Source organism: Condylostylus longicornis, unplaced genomic scaffold (genome assembly GCF_029603195.1).
Source record: "Condylostylus longicornis isolate FDR11 unplaced genomic scaffold, ASM2960319v2 ptg000100l, whole genome shotgun sequence".
In the NCBI taxonomy this organism is placed as follows: domain Eukaryota; kingdom Metazoa; phylum Arthropoda; class Insecta; order Diptera; family Dolichopodidae; genus Condylostylus; species Condylostylus longicornis.
Window position 1 is genome coordinate 835544 of NW_026578068.1, and position 15967 is coordinate 851510.

The 15967-nt window shown below is 25.5% G+C and overlaps 1 protein-coding gene across 4 annotated transcripts in view; it reads right to left on the bottom strand.

Moving 5' to 3' along the window:
- Window positions 1–1472: 1472 nt before the first annotated feature.
- Window positions 1473–15967, bottom strand: part of LOC129614095 (protein mini spindles) — a 33515-nt gene continuing 19020 nt past the window's right edge. Inside the window, exons 2-18 of one of the 4 annotated variants that reach the window (XM_055528489.1) lie at window positions 14001–14699; window positions 13827–13937; window positions 13431–13507; window positions 13117–13155; window positions 11438–11751; window positions 8888–11379; window positions 8590–8827; window positions 7664–8190; window positions 7507–7569; window positions 6307–6651; window positions 6005–6200; window positions 5685–5938; window positions 5285–5615; window positions 5029–5205; window positions 4215–4371; window positions 3944–4149; window positions 1473–3408 (exon numbers count right to left, since the gene is read on the bottom strand). In XM_055528489.1, the coding sequence (XP_055384464.1) occupies window positions 3331–3408; window positions 3944–4149; window positions 4215–4371; window positions 5029–5205; window positions 5285–5615; window positions 5685–5938; window positions 6005–6200; window positions 6307–6651; window positions 7507–7569; window positions 7664–8190; window positions 8590–8827; window positions 8888–11379; window positions 11438–11751; window positions 13117–13155; window positions 13431–13507; window positions 13827–13937; window positions 14001–14578 (6183 nt within the window). In that variant the 5' untranslated portion in view covers window positions 14579–14699 and the 3' untranslated portion in view covers window positions 1473–3330. The other 3 variants (XM_055528490.1, XM_055528491.1, XM_055528492.1) reach the window with 3 other exon arrangements.

The following is a 15967-nucleotide window of genomic DNA, read 5'->3' on the forward strand; positions in this document are numbered from 1 at the left end:
TTAAATTTTTTAAGAAATTAAAAAAAAAATATTACTTTCTTGTAATGCAATAACTTTGATATCAGCAAACTTTCTAACACCAAGATAAACGTTAATTTAGGTAAATTCCAGGGAACGTTAATTGAAATAAATGTTTATAGAAAATTTAACAATTAAAAAATATTAAGAACATAATCGAAATATTATCTATTTGGGAACAAACAATTTTTGAAAAAATTAAAGGATATTTTTTGATTTCAACTAACACATTTGAATCATATCAAAATAAGATTTCACTATTTGTGAAATTTATACATTTCTAAATTACATATTATAATATTATATGCAAACAAACCTCTAGTCCTAATGTTTAAAATTTAAAAAATTCAAATTAAAATTTTAAAAGTTTTTCTACTGTAAAATCTATAATAAAAACGTACACAAATATACTGGCATTAAACAGTTTCAATAGTTTTTAGTATATATATTGGAGAAGTAAAGATAAGTTTAGACAGTAAGTTTAATCAGAATATTTTACATTTAACTATTAACATTTATTTGTTTTCGCAATCAACTTTTGTAATCACTGTACAAAAATTACATTAGTTCACTTCTTTAACAAGACAATTTAATACTAGAGGTTGCAACCGAAGATAATTTTTTTTTTCGTGGATTTAAATTTTTGAATACTTTGTTCTTACCTTTCGAATTTATTTCTTATAAACTTTTTTAATTGTGTAAAAATTACAATGATTATCACTAAAACTATCTTGAGAATAAAAAATATTTTTAAAATTTAAAATATTGAAATATGTCGATTAAATATAAGTTGAATTAAATAGACACTTTGATTTGTTAGTATACTTTGAATTAATTTATAAAACTATATAAGGTATGAAATAATGCCAAAAACATTTTGTTAGTCACTACATTATAGGTCACTTCTGTGCTATTAACAGTACAATTAATTTGGTTCGGATTCGTTCAAATGTTAAGATTTATATATAATGTCGCAAAGAAAATATGAAACTCAATAAAATTATCTCTGATTCTTTTTACATTCCTTGCAGCAATATTGCTAGTTGCTATTATGCACTTAATGTATTTAAATTTATATTATATATAATTTAAAATTTTCTTTTAATATTAGTTTTTAGTGAAATATAATATAACAAACTGCTTTCTTAAAAACAAATTTGCTGACCAAATAAATATTAAATATAAATACGTACATATTATAAATAAAAAAACACAAATAATAATTATTTGCTACAAAATAAATAAAATTAATTCCGCGCTAATATTATGACAAATGAGCATTAATGTTGTAGTAATGTTTTAATTGTTGTAAAGCTAATTTGGATTTAAAACGTACGAAAATAGTTCTTTCTATAAAAATAGTTTTTTAACTAAATACAAATTATATATTGTAAATGAGATTTACTATAGTAAGTTTTCGAGTATGATTCAAAAAAAAAAAAAATGGTTTAAATTTTTATTTCGAGATATAACTGGAGATATGAAGGTTTGAATTTTAATCAAAAATAAAACAACATCCTTAATTAAAAAAGTTACAGTTTTATATAAATTTGTGATTATATAACATAATTCTAGGAAAAAAAAAAGTATATTTTAATTATTCTATATAAGTAAAAACATTACAATATTTTTAATTATTTTACATTCTACGTTCTGATTAAGGACAAAATTTCACATTTATAACGTTTTCAATTATCATTCCTCCTCATTAGAACACAACGATAAAAATTATATTTATTTTTTAGAATTATTGAATTTTTTTTTTCTTAATGAATAACTAAAGCTAATTATAAATAAATACAATTTAATATAAATTCTGAATAATATTTAAAAATAAAGAAATTCATGAGAATTAACATATTTATTTATTTAAAAAATAAAAATATGAAAAAAATTTTGTGTAAAATTATTAGAGAGAATAAAATCTTATATCGCATAATAAAATATTAATATCTATATATTTTAATCAACTAACTTAAAGGATATTATTAAACACAAGCGCAAAATAAAAAAAAATTCTAGATTAATATAAATAATAACTTTGCCGTATTAAATTTTAATTTATCTCCAAAAACACTGTATGAAATTATTTTAATAATATTTTAATACTTTTAAATTTTGCCAAATTTTATTAATATTTCATTATACGAAAAAGTAAATAAATTTATTTCTATTAAAAGCAAATAATTAGCTTGAAACAAAAGAAAACTTTTATTGATAATAATTTACGAGGTCTATAAATTAATTAGTTTAAAAAACAAAATTAGAAAAATTTTTTCATTGTGATGTAATATTATAGAAAAAATTTTTAATTTAATGTAATACCGATCCTTTCTTCACTGTTTGACTTTCATTATAACCAAAATTTAACATAACAATAGTATAACATACTAATAAAAATTAATTTATAATATCTAATTATAATTTACAAGGAATTTTGAAAGTGTTCACATCTTCTAATATAATTTATATGAATGGTATTTCTTCAAAGCTGTGAGAAAAGCTGAAGGATAAGACAATAAAAATATTATAGCAAATCGAAGATTTCTATTTATATTTTAAAGGTTTTATGTTAACATTTATTCTGTCGTAATTATTTAATTTTTACAACTCCGTTGATAATTACTCCAATTACAGGAAACTTTCTAATTCTTGATTTAATTATACTTAGCTTATCTTAATTTTATTTCAACTTTATAGGATTTCATTCCTATACCTAACAGATCTCTAATTCCGTTTACCTGATATGGTAATGTACATTAATCACTATTAAAAATCAGTACGAAAAAATATATATAAACCTATCTATTTAAAAATACAACAATAAATCAGACAAATAAATATAAAATCATGAATTGCAATCCCATATATCTAACCGGAAAGTCAATAAGATTTACGTACAAAAATTATTTCTTTTGAAAGTCAAAGCCCGAATCGAAATGAAAATGCAGATAAAATTTTTAGTGTAAAAACTATTTTGTAATAGATTTATATCAAATAATTTACAATTTTCTTATAATGCGTTAAAGTGCAAATACTTGTAAAATATTGCTATTATTAAAAAAAAAATACTATTTGTTAAATTTCTTAAAATATAGAAAACAAAACAAAAATTTAATATTTCCTTCTTTTCGTTTCATTTTATTTAAATAATTGTATTCCTTTCTTTAAAATTTAATACTTTAAAGTTATATTTCTTTTTTGTTGATTTGCTTGTAATTACTTAATATGCATATACTTCATTAATCATTTATTTCTTTCAATTAATTAAAAAAATATTATAATCAAATAAATTAAGTAATAATAAACTGCTTAGCTTTGTTTCTGTTGCTTAATTTGCGCTAATTTTTGTTGGAGATGCTCCAATCGATTTGGTGAAAGTTCTGGCTTCTAAAAAAAAAAAATAAATTACAATTTGTTGATTTTAAAAATGGTTGCTTATGAAGAATGTTATAACACAAAAGACTTGAAATTTAGTATGAAGAATATATGCAGAAGAAAAAATTTTTAGTAGGAATATGTAAAAGAATTCAATTTGATTTTATTGAAAATTTTTAATACTTTACAATATTGAGATATATTATGTATATAAGAGTATATTACAAAATAAATTAAATAATTAATTTCAAATTGAGATTATTTAAAAAAGTTGATCAAAGATGATTTAATAAAAAAAACTGATTTTTCAAAAGAATATTGAACAACTTTTAGTTTGTTCACTTGAAAAACAATAGAAAGCAGTTTAAAAATAAACTAAGTTAATAAATTATTTGCATATTACTATGCTAATAAATTGAATTAATAAAAAAACTTTAAAACTATAAAAACAATTAATAATGGGTAAACTAATATCTTATACATATAATATATAACATTGTATGTAAGATGTAAGCTAATGTTTACTGGTAATGTTTATAAAACTTACATCTTTACGTATTAATGATACTTTAGTTTGAATTTGATTTAAATTTAAGTTTTCATCAGCTACTTTGTTATCGATTAAATGATTAATATCATCATTTTTTGATGAATTTAAGTTTCCTTTTGCTCGAAGTCGACTTAATTTTTCCATCCAATAATCTGGATCAAGTTTGTTTCCAGGACGATTCGTTGACGGCATAATTTTTGTGTCTAAAATATAATTATTAAACTTATCATTTAAATCTGTATATTTGATTTAGTTTTCATTAATTTACCATATTTATTATCACCATTTGCATTATTTTGATTATTTGAATTGTTTGAATTAGAATATTGTCTTTCCAACTCAGCTAAACCATCTTCAATATATTTTTGAAAACATGGACTTGCTCCTTTTAAAAAGGGCGCAACATCAACTTCAGGATTTTCAACCTACAAAATATTATTTAAAAAGATAAATGGCAATAAAGAGTTATTTAAATTTGTGTTTTTATAGGGTATTGTTAGATCACTATGAATTTGCTGAAATGTTTTTCAAAATTTATCTATGTTTATCCAAATAATGATGGCTTTGCAAGCCTTTCGTAATTAATATAAATTTTGTATTTTAAAACCGAAAAAATATGCAAAAACTATTTTTATCAATTAAAATAAATTTAATGATTGATAATGAAATGTTATGGAGAAGTGCACAACATTCACTTTAGAAACATGTTAAGGGTCAATTTGCAATTAAAACCATAAAATGAAATTAAACATATTTAATATTCCAACTAAAAACTAAAGTGAATAAATAACCTGAAATCTTTGTTTTATTTCTTCGACCAAGAATTTTAGAATATTAACATAGCGAAGCTCAAAATCGTCGATAGGAACCTGGCAATATAGCAATATATATATTTTAAAAAATTGAACGCTAAAATGAATATCTAATAATTAAATTCGTCTGTTATACATATATGAAATTTTAATGTAAGCTAAAAAAATCATAAAGATTATGAATATAATTTTAAAATAACTCCACTCATCATTACGAACATTCAAATTTTTCTATGGAACTCATTTAAATGTAATATTTGAAAAACTTACCTTAAATTCATATAATTTATTAAAACCTTGTTTGCTTGTTTCTTTATCAGATATAAGTTTAAATATTTGTGTCATAGTTTCATGTGTTTGATTTGAGAAGCGTTTTGCTTGTATATCCTTCCCTGAATTCGATCGTTGAGGTGAAACTCCAGATCCTCCTCCATCTTTTTGTATATTCTAATTTAAAAGTTTTTATTAAACATTCATTGAAATCAAAGCAATTTTTACTAATTTTAGAAGTCTCATGATTAATTACCTTCAGTATTTTAATTAAATATGCATGTAACTCTGAATGAGATGGAATTTTATTTAAATGTTGCAAAATTGCGTTGCCTTTTATTTTTGTCATATTATGTATTATAGTTTTAACGGTTCTCAACGGTGTATCTGATGGACGTTGTAGCCACCATGAACTTGGAAGAGCTAACATAAATTCATGAACTTCCATTAGAACAGCATCATAATCTAGTTCGTTGGACCGATCTGTCATCATTTTTACGTTTCTCCATATACACTTCATTAGTAAATCGGTAAATTTAGGCAAGCCAGCGCTCGGGCATGTTTCTTTTAGTAAACGAATTAGAGCACTAAATAAAAAAGGGAGAAAAACTTCTATTTAGTACAAGAAAACGATTAATGTAGATGTTTGTATTTACCAATTTAAATTTGTAAAATTCGTTCTGTCTAAAATTTTTAAACATATTCCATTAATTACTTTAGTATATTGTCCATCGTCACCAACTGACAGTCTTTGATCGGCCATTAATCCCAATAACACTGACATAATATTTTTCAAACTTGATACACCTAATGTTCTGCCCAATGTTTTTGAGTTGAAAAATGCATACGTTATTGATAACAAAGGCTGATAGATTATCAAAGATTCATTTATAGGTATTTGTGAGAGATTCTATCAACAATAAATAAATACAAACAATAAAAATATATATTACATCAATTAACTTGCAAAAATAACCTTGAATTGTGTTGCAACACTTTGAATAAACATTTCCTCATAGTCTCTTAACGCAGCCTGTTTATCTGGAGACTCTAAAATATCTCCAATTTCAGTCATTGCAGCCCTTGCCGTTAATGTATCTGTATGTGCTATTTGTTGTATTATTTTTACCAATGCTGGGTCTAGTTTATTTGGTAATAATGTATCGGCCAAACTAAATATAAAGTTTTCATATTAGAAAAACGGAGTTCTTATGAATATTTATATATAATCAATTTTAACGTGTTAAAAATAAAATATAAAAAAGAAATTTTTATTACTTTTGTTGAGGCTGATGCTGGTTCGTTCTTGATGTATATGCTGAAACAGGTTGTGAAGGACTCATTGTGTATATGTTATTACTTGATGTATTATGCTGTGGTATCATATTATGAGATTGTGAAATTAATTTATCAAATTTATCTTGTGGATAGCCTACTCCGTCTTTAGATACAATACGAATTGGTTCATCCATAAAACTTAAATCAACACGCTCCACTTGAACTTGTTTCATTTGATCGGACTTTACCCAATCTTTTTCTATATCAGCTATCACTTGAGGATCTAAACCAAATGGACCAGAAGGTTTATGAGGCATTTGCTGAATGCTTGGTTGATCAAATGTTCTGTAAATCGTATATAATACATATGTATCAATTTTATTTATAGTTATGGAGTTTTTCGACATATTTTGCTTTGTGATATATAAACCAAGGAATTTTTATGTTATCTTAATAGCTTTCTATAATCGAATGATCAAAGACGTGTACGCAATTAAGACCTATAATATACGCTAATACCAAAAAGCGAAACAACTAAAAATTATAATGAAAGTTTAAAGCAAGTAAACTCTTTTTTTATGAACTCATAATTTACGTGAACCCTTAATTCCAAGACTAACAAAATAAATGGACAAAAACAATAATACAAATGATGAAAATAAATAATTAATAAATAAAAAGGGATACAAAATATTAAGCGAACATAAATTAAACTTACAAACTTTATTTTTTTATTTTTTGTTTTCTTGTGAGCACATAATTTAGATATAAAGCATGAAATAATGTGCGTTTGTTTTAAATTTTTTTTTTATTTGTACTCACACCATCAGTCATGACTTCTTTTTAAAAAAAATTCTGCAGCAGTGTAAAATTTCAAAACAAAAAATCAATAATTTAATAAAAAATATTCAAGTAAATCGATGCTATCGTGTTTTCGAATTAAAGTCGATTTCAGTCTTATATATCTTTGCTTATACATTTCTTAAATTTAGTTCTGGTATTGAACAAAAGTATGTAATAAAATTTTAAACCAAAACTAGAAGAAATATATTTCGATTTTTATGTATATGCAAAAATCTTAATATCAGAAATAAGTGAAATTAATTAAAAAAAAAATTATACCTAACAGCTACAAATCATGAAGCTAAAAACAAGAATGTGCAAATTGAAACAAAAATTAAAGGAAAAAAAATTATTTACGCTTGTCTTTTCAGAGTATGTTCTTGATTAGAATAACCATTCTTATCTTCTAATTTCATAGAACTAAAAACCAAAGAAAAAGTTTAAAATTCATAAGGAGAAAACTAAATTTAAATTATAAAAATAAATATTCTTGTAAATCCAAACATTTACGCACCTATTTACCGCTGACGGCGAATTACTTTCATCAGGTGGTGGTAATTCATCATCAGCTGGGTCAGTTACGTTATCTTCAATTTCAATTTCGGATTGCATTGGTTGTACTTTCACTGCTTCAACAACAGGTGTAGGTTTTCGTGTCTTTTTAGCTCTTTTAATTCTCTCATCTAACATTGACAAATCTTTTTCATTCATTTGTCCAATTAATTTATAAATTTTATCACCAGCCAAAAAGTATGCCTGAACAACACAATTTAAAGCAGCATTTCTTACGGAATTGTCACGATCTGATATATGCCGAGCTATTTCTTTAAGTGCAGCTTGGGGAGTCGGTTGACATATTGATAATGTATAAGTTTCAATTAAATAGCCTAATTCATCTAAACATTCTGTTCTCTGACGAGCATTTTTTGATTTTAAACCATCCATAACATAAACGAAAACTTTTGCAAACGGATAAACACAACAAATTTGTCGCAAAAGGGAACGTACACCATTTCTAACTGCATCTTTTGGATCGCCAATCTGAAAAGATTGTACTTTACTTTAAAAAGAATTTGTATGTGCACATTATTAGCAATTATTGCGTCACACTAATATTATATTAGTAGTCACTTCGTCACACATAATTATATTTGTATATAAATAAAAGAGGAGCTTAAAGTTTAACTATTACTTATTTAACTATTATAGATAAATTAAGCTGAAATACATATATCCAAAACGATACAACATCAAATTCAAAATAATTTCCTTATCACTAAATAATGTCACTACCATTAAAGTTTAAAAAAATTATACATTTTTTTTTTTAAAACAGCAATTTATAAGAAAAATTTTTATTTCAAAAATATTTTTAAAATTTATGAAGTTTAAAAAAAAATTACTAACACAATAGAAAAATATTGTTAAATTAATACTTACTTTTGTTAAAAGATGTGGAATAAAGGCACTGCCTTCATTTTCGGCCAGAATATACTCTTGGTCAGTTAACATCTGAAAAACTATGTTCAGATACTCAAGACCTTTCAGTAAAACAGAAGGGTTGGTATCATAAAATCTTAGAGATAACCATTTCAAGACTAAATCTAAATTACAAATAAGAGCTTTACTGTTGATTTGTACATCTTCGACTAATGCTTCAATCACTTTTAAATGATATCTAAAAATGTAAAATTTTCGTTATATAACAAAAATCTTAAATACATTGACAGAGTCATACCGAAAATCGTCATGAAACATATTCGCCATTAAACCCTTATTAACATTAGCAGTAGACATTTGTTCTTTTAATAATTCAATGAATTCCTCCCTCGGTGTGGTAAAAGACCACCTTAAAACGCGCATTTTTTGTTCGTCAATTAAACGTTGATTTTTTGTGCTATTTACAACTAATAAAGGTGAAGTATCAACATCCTCTTCTTTTTTCCTCGAACTAACAGGTTTTTCCGGAATTTTGCTTTGAGATTTAATTGTTTTTCCAGGTGCAACTTTTGTTTTGACAACCTCTTCCAAAATTGGAGCTTGTTGCTTACCTTTCGGTAATGGCTTAACTGGAAGATTGGGTCTTGCTTTGTCTAAAGCTGCTTGAATGTCTTTCTTAGAAGCTGGTTTTTGCTTATCTAATGCTTTAACCATACTTTCAAATCCGATATGAATCATTATTCCTAAAACAGCTTCATTTGCATTTTTCCTAACATCAGCATTTCGATCACATATATTTGCATACAAATGAGGTAGCATTGCAACAATTTCATCTTTTGGTATTGCTTTAACAGGAATATTTGGTAATTTTTCAGCCAACCATCCCCACAACTCTGTTTTAAGAGCGGGACTTCCAGTTTTCAAAGAATCTGCTATCATTTCATTAGTAAAAAAATCTTTATAGCCACATTGATCTCCCCATGTATTTATACAAGCTAACGAAGATTGTCTTATAAAAACCTTATTATCACCCAAGCCATGTAAAAACATTGGGAACAAAGTTAGGACATGCGTTTTACAAGCTGGACCCATTGCTGTAGCTAGCTGCTCGCATATTTGGAATGCAGTTTGAGCTATTTTGGCATTACTATCCCCAAGACGAGGAGCTAAAGCTTGCGGTAAATCTCCAATTGACGGTTTGATTAGTTTTGCATCATTTAATATTGACTGTAATTTTATAAGACCTTCATTTCTCGTTTTCCAATTTTTGTCAGCAATTTCTGCTAATAGAGATTCAGTAATTTGTGAGGAGATGTCAACACGTGGTAGCAAATCAGCAATATTCATAGGTTCTTGACCACCTCCTGCAGCAGTGTCATCATCTTCCTCATCGACTACAGAACCAAGACTTGAACTTTTTTTCACACCTCTTATAGGAGCTGGTGGCTTTTGCCCTAAATTTTTACTTACTTCAGCTTCAATTATTGATTTAACAGCTGGTTTTTCGTTATCAAAAAATATTAGTATAGTGTTACCCATATACATAGCCAACGACCCACATAAAGAAATTGCGGCAGTTCTAACTGTAGGGTTTGTACTTTGGACTCCTTTTTTAATGTCGTCAATTAATAATTTTGGATTAACTTGAAATCCAAATTCTTTGATTGCTTGATTTGTCCAATTAAGTCCTTCCGATTGTACCTTTGGTGATTTCTGCTCAAAAGCAAAGGAAATTACTTTTGAAACAACGTAGTCAAGTTTTATTATTTCAGCAATTGAAGTTAAAAGTTGGGCAGCCACAACTCCATTTTTAGGATCAGCCAATTTTTCCGTAACTTCATTCATAATAAAATCTGCTGTTGTTGTAGTGAAAGTAAATTTTTCTGTTATGATTTTTATTATATCCAATTTTATTTTTAAAACTTGAAAATTCATTTCTTTTAAACCAGGTTTTCTTTGACTTAATGTTCTTACTAAAATTTGCGCTATATTTGGAGTCTTGATATCAAAATCACCAATTTGATTTTGGAAATTTTCAACTGCTGCCAAACGTGTTTTCCAGTTGCTGTCCACTAAACCGCTTAAAATATCGGGAGTCAAAAGTTCTTCTGCGCGTGCTGAAACTTCCTCTGGTGTGAGCTCTTTTTCTGTTTGGACTACTTTGCTTGAGCTAGCTGATTTAGCAATTGAATTTCCAGTTCCTCCTCCACCTTGTCTTTGTGTGTCTTTTTTCACTGGCGCCTTTTTAGCACCAGCAGCTGTAGCAGGACGTGAAACAGGTTTTGGATCTGCGCTTCCTGCTTTTACTGTCGCTGATTTGACAGTCGGAGCCGTCGCAGGACGTTCTTTTTTAGATCCGGCAATTTTTATTGTTATAACTGCTTTTTCTTGACATTCCTTAATTTTAGCCATTTTTAAGGCATCTACTTCAGTTAAGAAAACCCCAACAGTTTTTTCCCCCATTAACTTTAAAAGCGTTCCTAAAGCTTCTGCGGCGCAATCTCTAACAGTTGGATCTGGTTCGTTTAAAGTTTTCAATAAAGACGTAACAAGTACTTTTAGAAGCTTTTTATTTAAGGAAGTTGGCTGAGTTTTTGTGAAAGCTCTTGCTAAAAATGATGCTGTTTCAGCTTTTACACTTGGATTTTTGTTATTTAAAGCTTCAACAATGTCTTCCTGCATAGATTCTAATGATGTTGATGGATATATTGCATCGATAGCATCACGCAAAGCTGCTACAACATTTGCTTTTTTTTCTTTAAATTTTTCAAATATTGCAGGTATACAGGCCTAAAATATGAAAAATTTTTATAATCAACATAAAAAACCAAAATATTTTCATAATTACAGAAGCATATGTAGAATATCGCTTTCCCAAACCTTTTGCAAGTGATGCCATACATTTACCAGCCATGGCAACTAATATAACATTTGTATCTTTTGTTAAAACCTTTTTCAATGCACGTACAACATCCCCATAATCCCCACTTTCAAGTTTAGGATTTTCCAGTAATTTTTCTAACGCTTCTAATGATTCTTTTCTTTCCTGCCACTTTTTTGCTTCCAATTTTTCATAAAAATCTTTGGGTAATTTTGAAAGTATATCAACGGGGTCAATGAGGTCCATAGGGTCGATTTCTTCGCCTCCATCTCCATCAAAATCTTAACAAGAAATAAACAGGTAAAGAACATGCTGGTTGTATTAATTTAAATACTATATACATACAAATTTGATGTTTACTTAATACATACATACATATATAGATTTATTGCTAAAATATAAACAACAATACACCAAAACTACTATCATAATATTATTGGATGAATATATGGGGCATTTGTCAAATGTGTGAAGTAATAAATATCCATTTTTTAAATTTGAACATCATTTAAAGAAACAAATTAATTGTTATGTTAAATAGAAACAAATATGGAGTTCTTCACTTCAATTCTTTAGTGCATTCATATGATATTATGCAACAGTTTTATTTGTAGAGAATATACAAAGAAAAAAAATTAAAGCAAAATAATTCTTGATTTTTACAAATAAAAACACTATTTAAAGGTAGCTTTGGGAAGTAAAACCCAATGATTAACGAAACTGAAGTATGATTCTATGATATTATGTAATAACCTCATATCCCTTCTAGGATGAAAAGGTAGAAAATACCCTTCGGGAAAAATATTTTTTCGCACAAAATCCGCAATAATTAATATAAATTTTTGTCCAAATTTGCAAAATCTTTTCCACAATTTTTCAAAATACTCACAACTAAAAAATAAGAATTTTAACACAAAAAAGGAAATTTCAGTTTGAAAGAAAATGAAATTTTGAATTGAAAATTGACAAACGAAAATCAAAACAATAATCTTAATTTTTTTTTAATTTTTCTATTTTTCCTTTTTTAGTAATTATTCAGTAATATTTTTCCCGATTAGCTAGCTTTAAATAGCGCTAAACTTAATAATGCAGTATATACCCCCAACGGATTTTAATAAAATCATATGAAAAAGATTAAAATATGATTGTAAGCAGAACCTATTTATGAAAAAATACAAAAAAATACGAAATATATACTACGCAAAAAAATTTTCCCGAGCATCCTTTTTTACAGGGATCTGACATTGAAAAATAAGTTGATAAGTTGAAGTATAATATATGTATCTATATATATGTAACTTAAAGCATGAAACATCACATTTTATGTATCAGAATAAATGAAAATTAAAATAACATACTTTAATGAATTCGAAGTGATCAGAAATTTTAAGTGATGATAATAGATTCTATATCTCATAAACATGTATGTAGATTTCGCAGTGATGTGATAAAGCAAACAAAATAATGAAATAAAAGCAATTTGATTGTACAATTTATTTAACGAATATTTTTTTTTTGTGTAACGCAGAAAAAAGGAAAGCTAATCAATCCAGTGTTCAAATAATTTATGGAGTACATTGAATGATCCGTATACAAATTTTATTAATAAAGTTATAACAAAATTGTAATAAATATTAGACATTTACTTGTTTTAAGAATTTTTTTCTTTTTAGTGTTTTCCCTTGCTGTTTTGTTATTAATTATAAATATATGTAAGTAAAGAGAATAAAGATTTGAAAAAAAAAACATAAGAACATTTTTAAAATTATAGAAAGTTAAAAAAAAATTATTTTTTAAAATACATTTAAAGTTATACCGAAAAGTAGAGAGCAAAAATTTTGTTAACATAAATAGTTTTTTTGTTTAACAAAAAACAAAAAATAAAAAAAATTAACTTATTTTACATACATTTAGCAACTTATATAAAAACAATAATAATAGACTTTAAATTAGTATTTACCATCACCATCATCACCACCGTCAGCAACCGCAGCTGCAGAAACGGCTTGTTGTTTTTCTTGTTGTGATCTTAAATACCTAAAAAAAAATTAAAATTGGCTAAATAGAAATATCTTTTTTAGGAAATACGATAAGTAGTACATAATTGAATTATTTTGTTTAAAATTAAAAATAAAATAAAAGATATGAAGACTTAAACTATTCACAATCAAAATTAAATCTTGTATTATAAAGTATATTGTATTGATATTGGATACTATATGTAAAAAAATCAATATTCAAAATTTTAGGTTGCAAATCAATAAAAAAGGAACTAACTCATTCCAAAAACGTTTTTTTTTAATTTTGCTTTATTTTGTATGATTAAGATCACTTAAACGCAGTATTTTCTTTTTACCTTGTAGGTTCAGCTTTTTCACCAGTCAATTTTACAAATTCACTTTCTAATTCATTAATTGTGACTTGCGGTAATGATGCAATTTGTGGTTTCATGGCTGCACCAATCCACCTAAAATAAATTAAGTAATTATATAAGCAATAAGTAGAAGAATGAAAAGAAAAATTTTCAAACCTAAAAATTTCGATAGCCAATTGTTTTCCTTCGTCTCGTACCGATTTATCTCGATCACTCATTAATGGTGCTAATTTCTTTATTAATGGTTTAACACCTATTACTTTACTACCAAATTCCCTTAATGCTAATGTAGCACATGCAGTACATGCTGCAACAATTTTAGGATTTTTATGTTCCATACCCTTTAATAATTCTTCCATAACAGCTTCTTGTTTTTCAATTTCAATATACATTAATGTTATTTGTACAGATAATTCTTTTGTTTTTGTTTTTGGTGCGGCAATACATTTTTGTACAATACCGGACATTGTTTCACCAACTGTTTTACCCGCATTTGCTGAATTTTCAACAAATATTAATGTTGCTTCTAAACCTTTTTCTTGTGCAACAGCATTCGAATCAATTACAAACTTTTTTACCAAACCTAAAAATTTATTCCATTCTGGTGATTTTTCATCATCAATTGATCTAAAAATTTTTGTTGCTTCTTCATAACCATCAACACGAGCTTTCCATAATTTATGAACGCAACGTTCTTCTACAGGAAGTTTTTTATATTCTGTATCTTCATCCATTTTTTATATATATATTTTTTAAATAAAGTTCTTTAAATAAATAACTTTTTGTTATTTTATAAAGAGAAAAAAAAATTTGCTCTTTCAGTTTGATTTAAATGTTATACTGATTATCCTGAAACTGAAATTAGAAAATAAAGAAGAAATATAATTTTTAATTTTAATTCAAGGATGACTTCATAAATATTTTCAAAAGACATTGACTTTGATTTGACAAAATCAGTCAATTGAATAAAAAATATTTTATTAAAATCAATAAATGTTTTTGAAAGAATTTTTATTCAAAAAACTGTCATAATTATATGTAGAAGAAAATCTTTTTATTCCAAATTTGTCTAATATATTTTTTTTGTATTAAATTAATGTATAGTTTTCATAGTTGATTTAACAATAAATATCAAAAAGAAAACAATGAAATATTAGTTAATACATGTACAATTTATTTTTAAAAATTATTTCGGTAATTCCGAATAGAATAAGATAGAGAACATGTTAAATACGTATTAAAATTATTAAAATTATTGAATTGAAAATATAAGAATTTTCACTATTGAAAAATACTATTTCTTCTTTAACTTTATACTCGTATTCTAGTTTAAAAATATTTAAACTCTTTTTAAACTAGTGCAGGAATTCAAAATGTAAGTTTTGGTATTTTCTCATTGCAATTAGCAAATTCAAGAATTTTTTGGATTGCACTTAATGTAAATAAAGTACAAGTTCAACGCAAGTAAGTAATGTTTTTTAATTTCCTTTTTCCTGTACAATAAAATCAACGCAATGAAGCGCAACTCAGCATAAAAAAGAAACGATGTTTGTGAAATTAATGAAATTGGAAATACTTCAGATAAAAATTTAAAAAATAATATAGAAAACTGTAAAACAATTTAGTAACACAATTGTCATTATTATAAATATTATTTTCAAATCGATGTATATGTATATATATTGTTCTATTGATTAAGTTAAAACAAGAAAAGGAAAAGAAACAATAATGAAAAGTTTTAAACCATTTCTATTAAATGGATAAAAGACATAAAAGATATATACGTATATGTATATATAAATATATATATATATATATATATATATATATCTTCATTAACATAATTACGTCATAAAGAAAATAAAATCGCTTATATCGAATAAACATGTAATTTTAAATATTAAAAATATTTAAATATTAGAATATCTTTGTCGTTTTGCGCATAAGTTACATTAATAATGTTAGTTTCTAAAAAGAATTTATTTTGTCAAAAATTGCGTGTTTAAATTGCGTACATATTTTATAATCGATAAATGATTGACTATAATGAGTCTTATACGAGTCAAAAGAGAAACAAAGAGTATTTCATTATACATTTTCTTCCTGTTTATGTTAAATGGCAG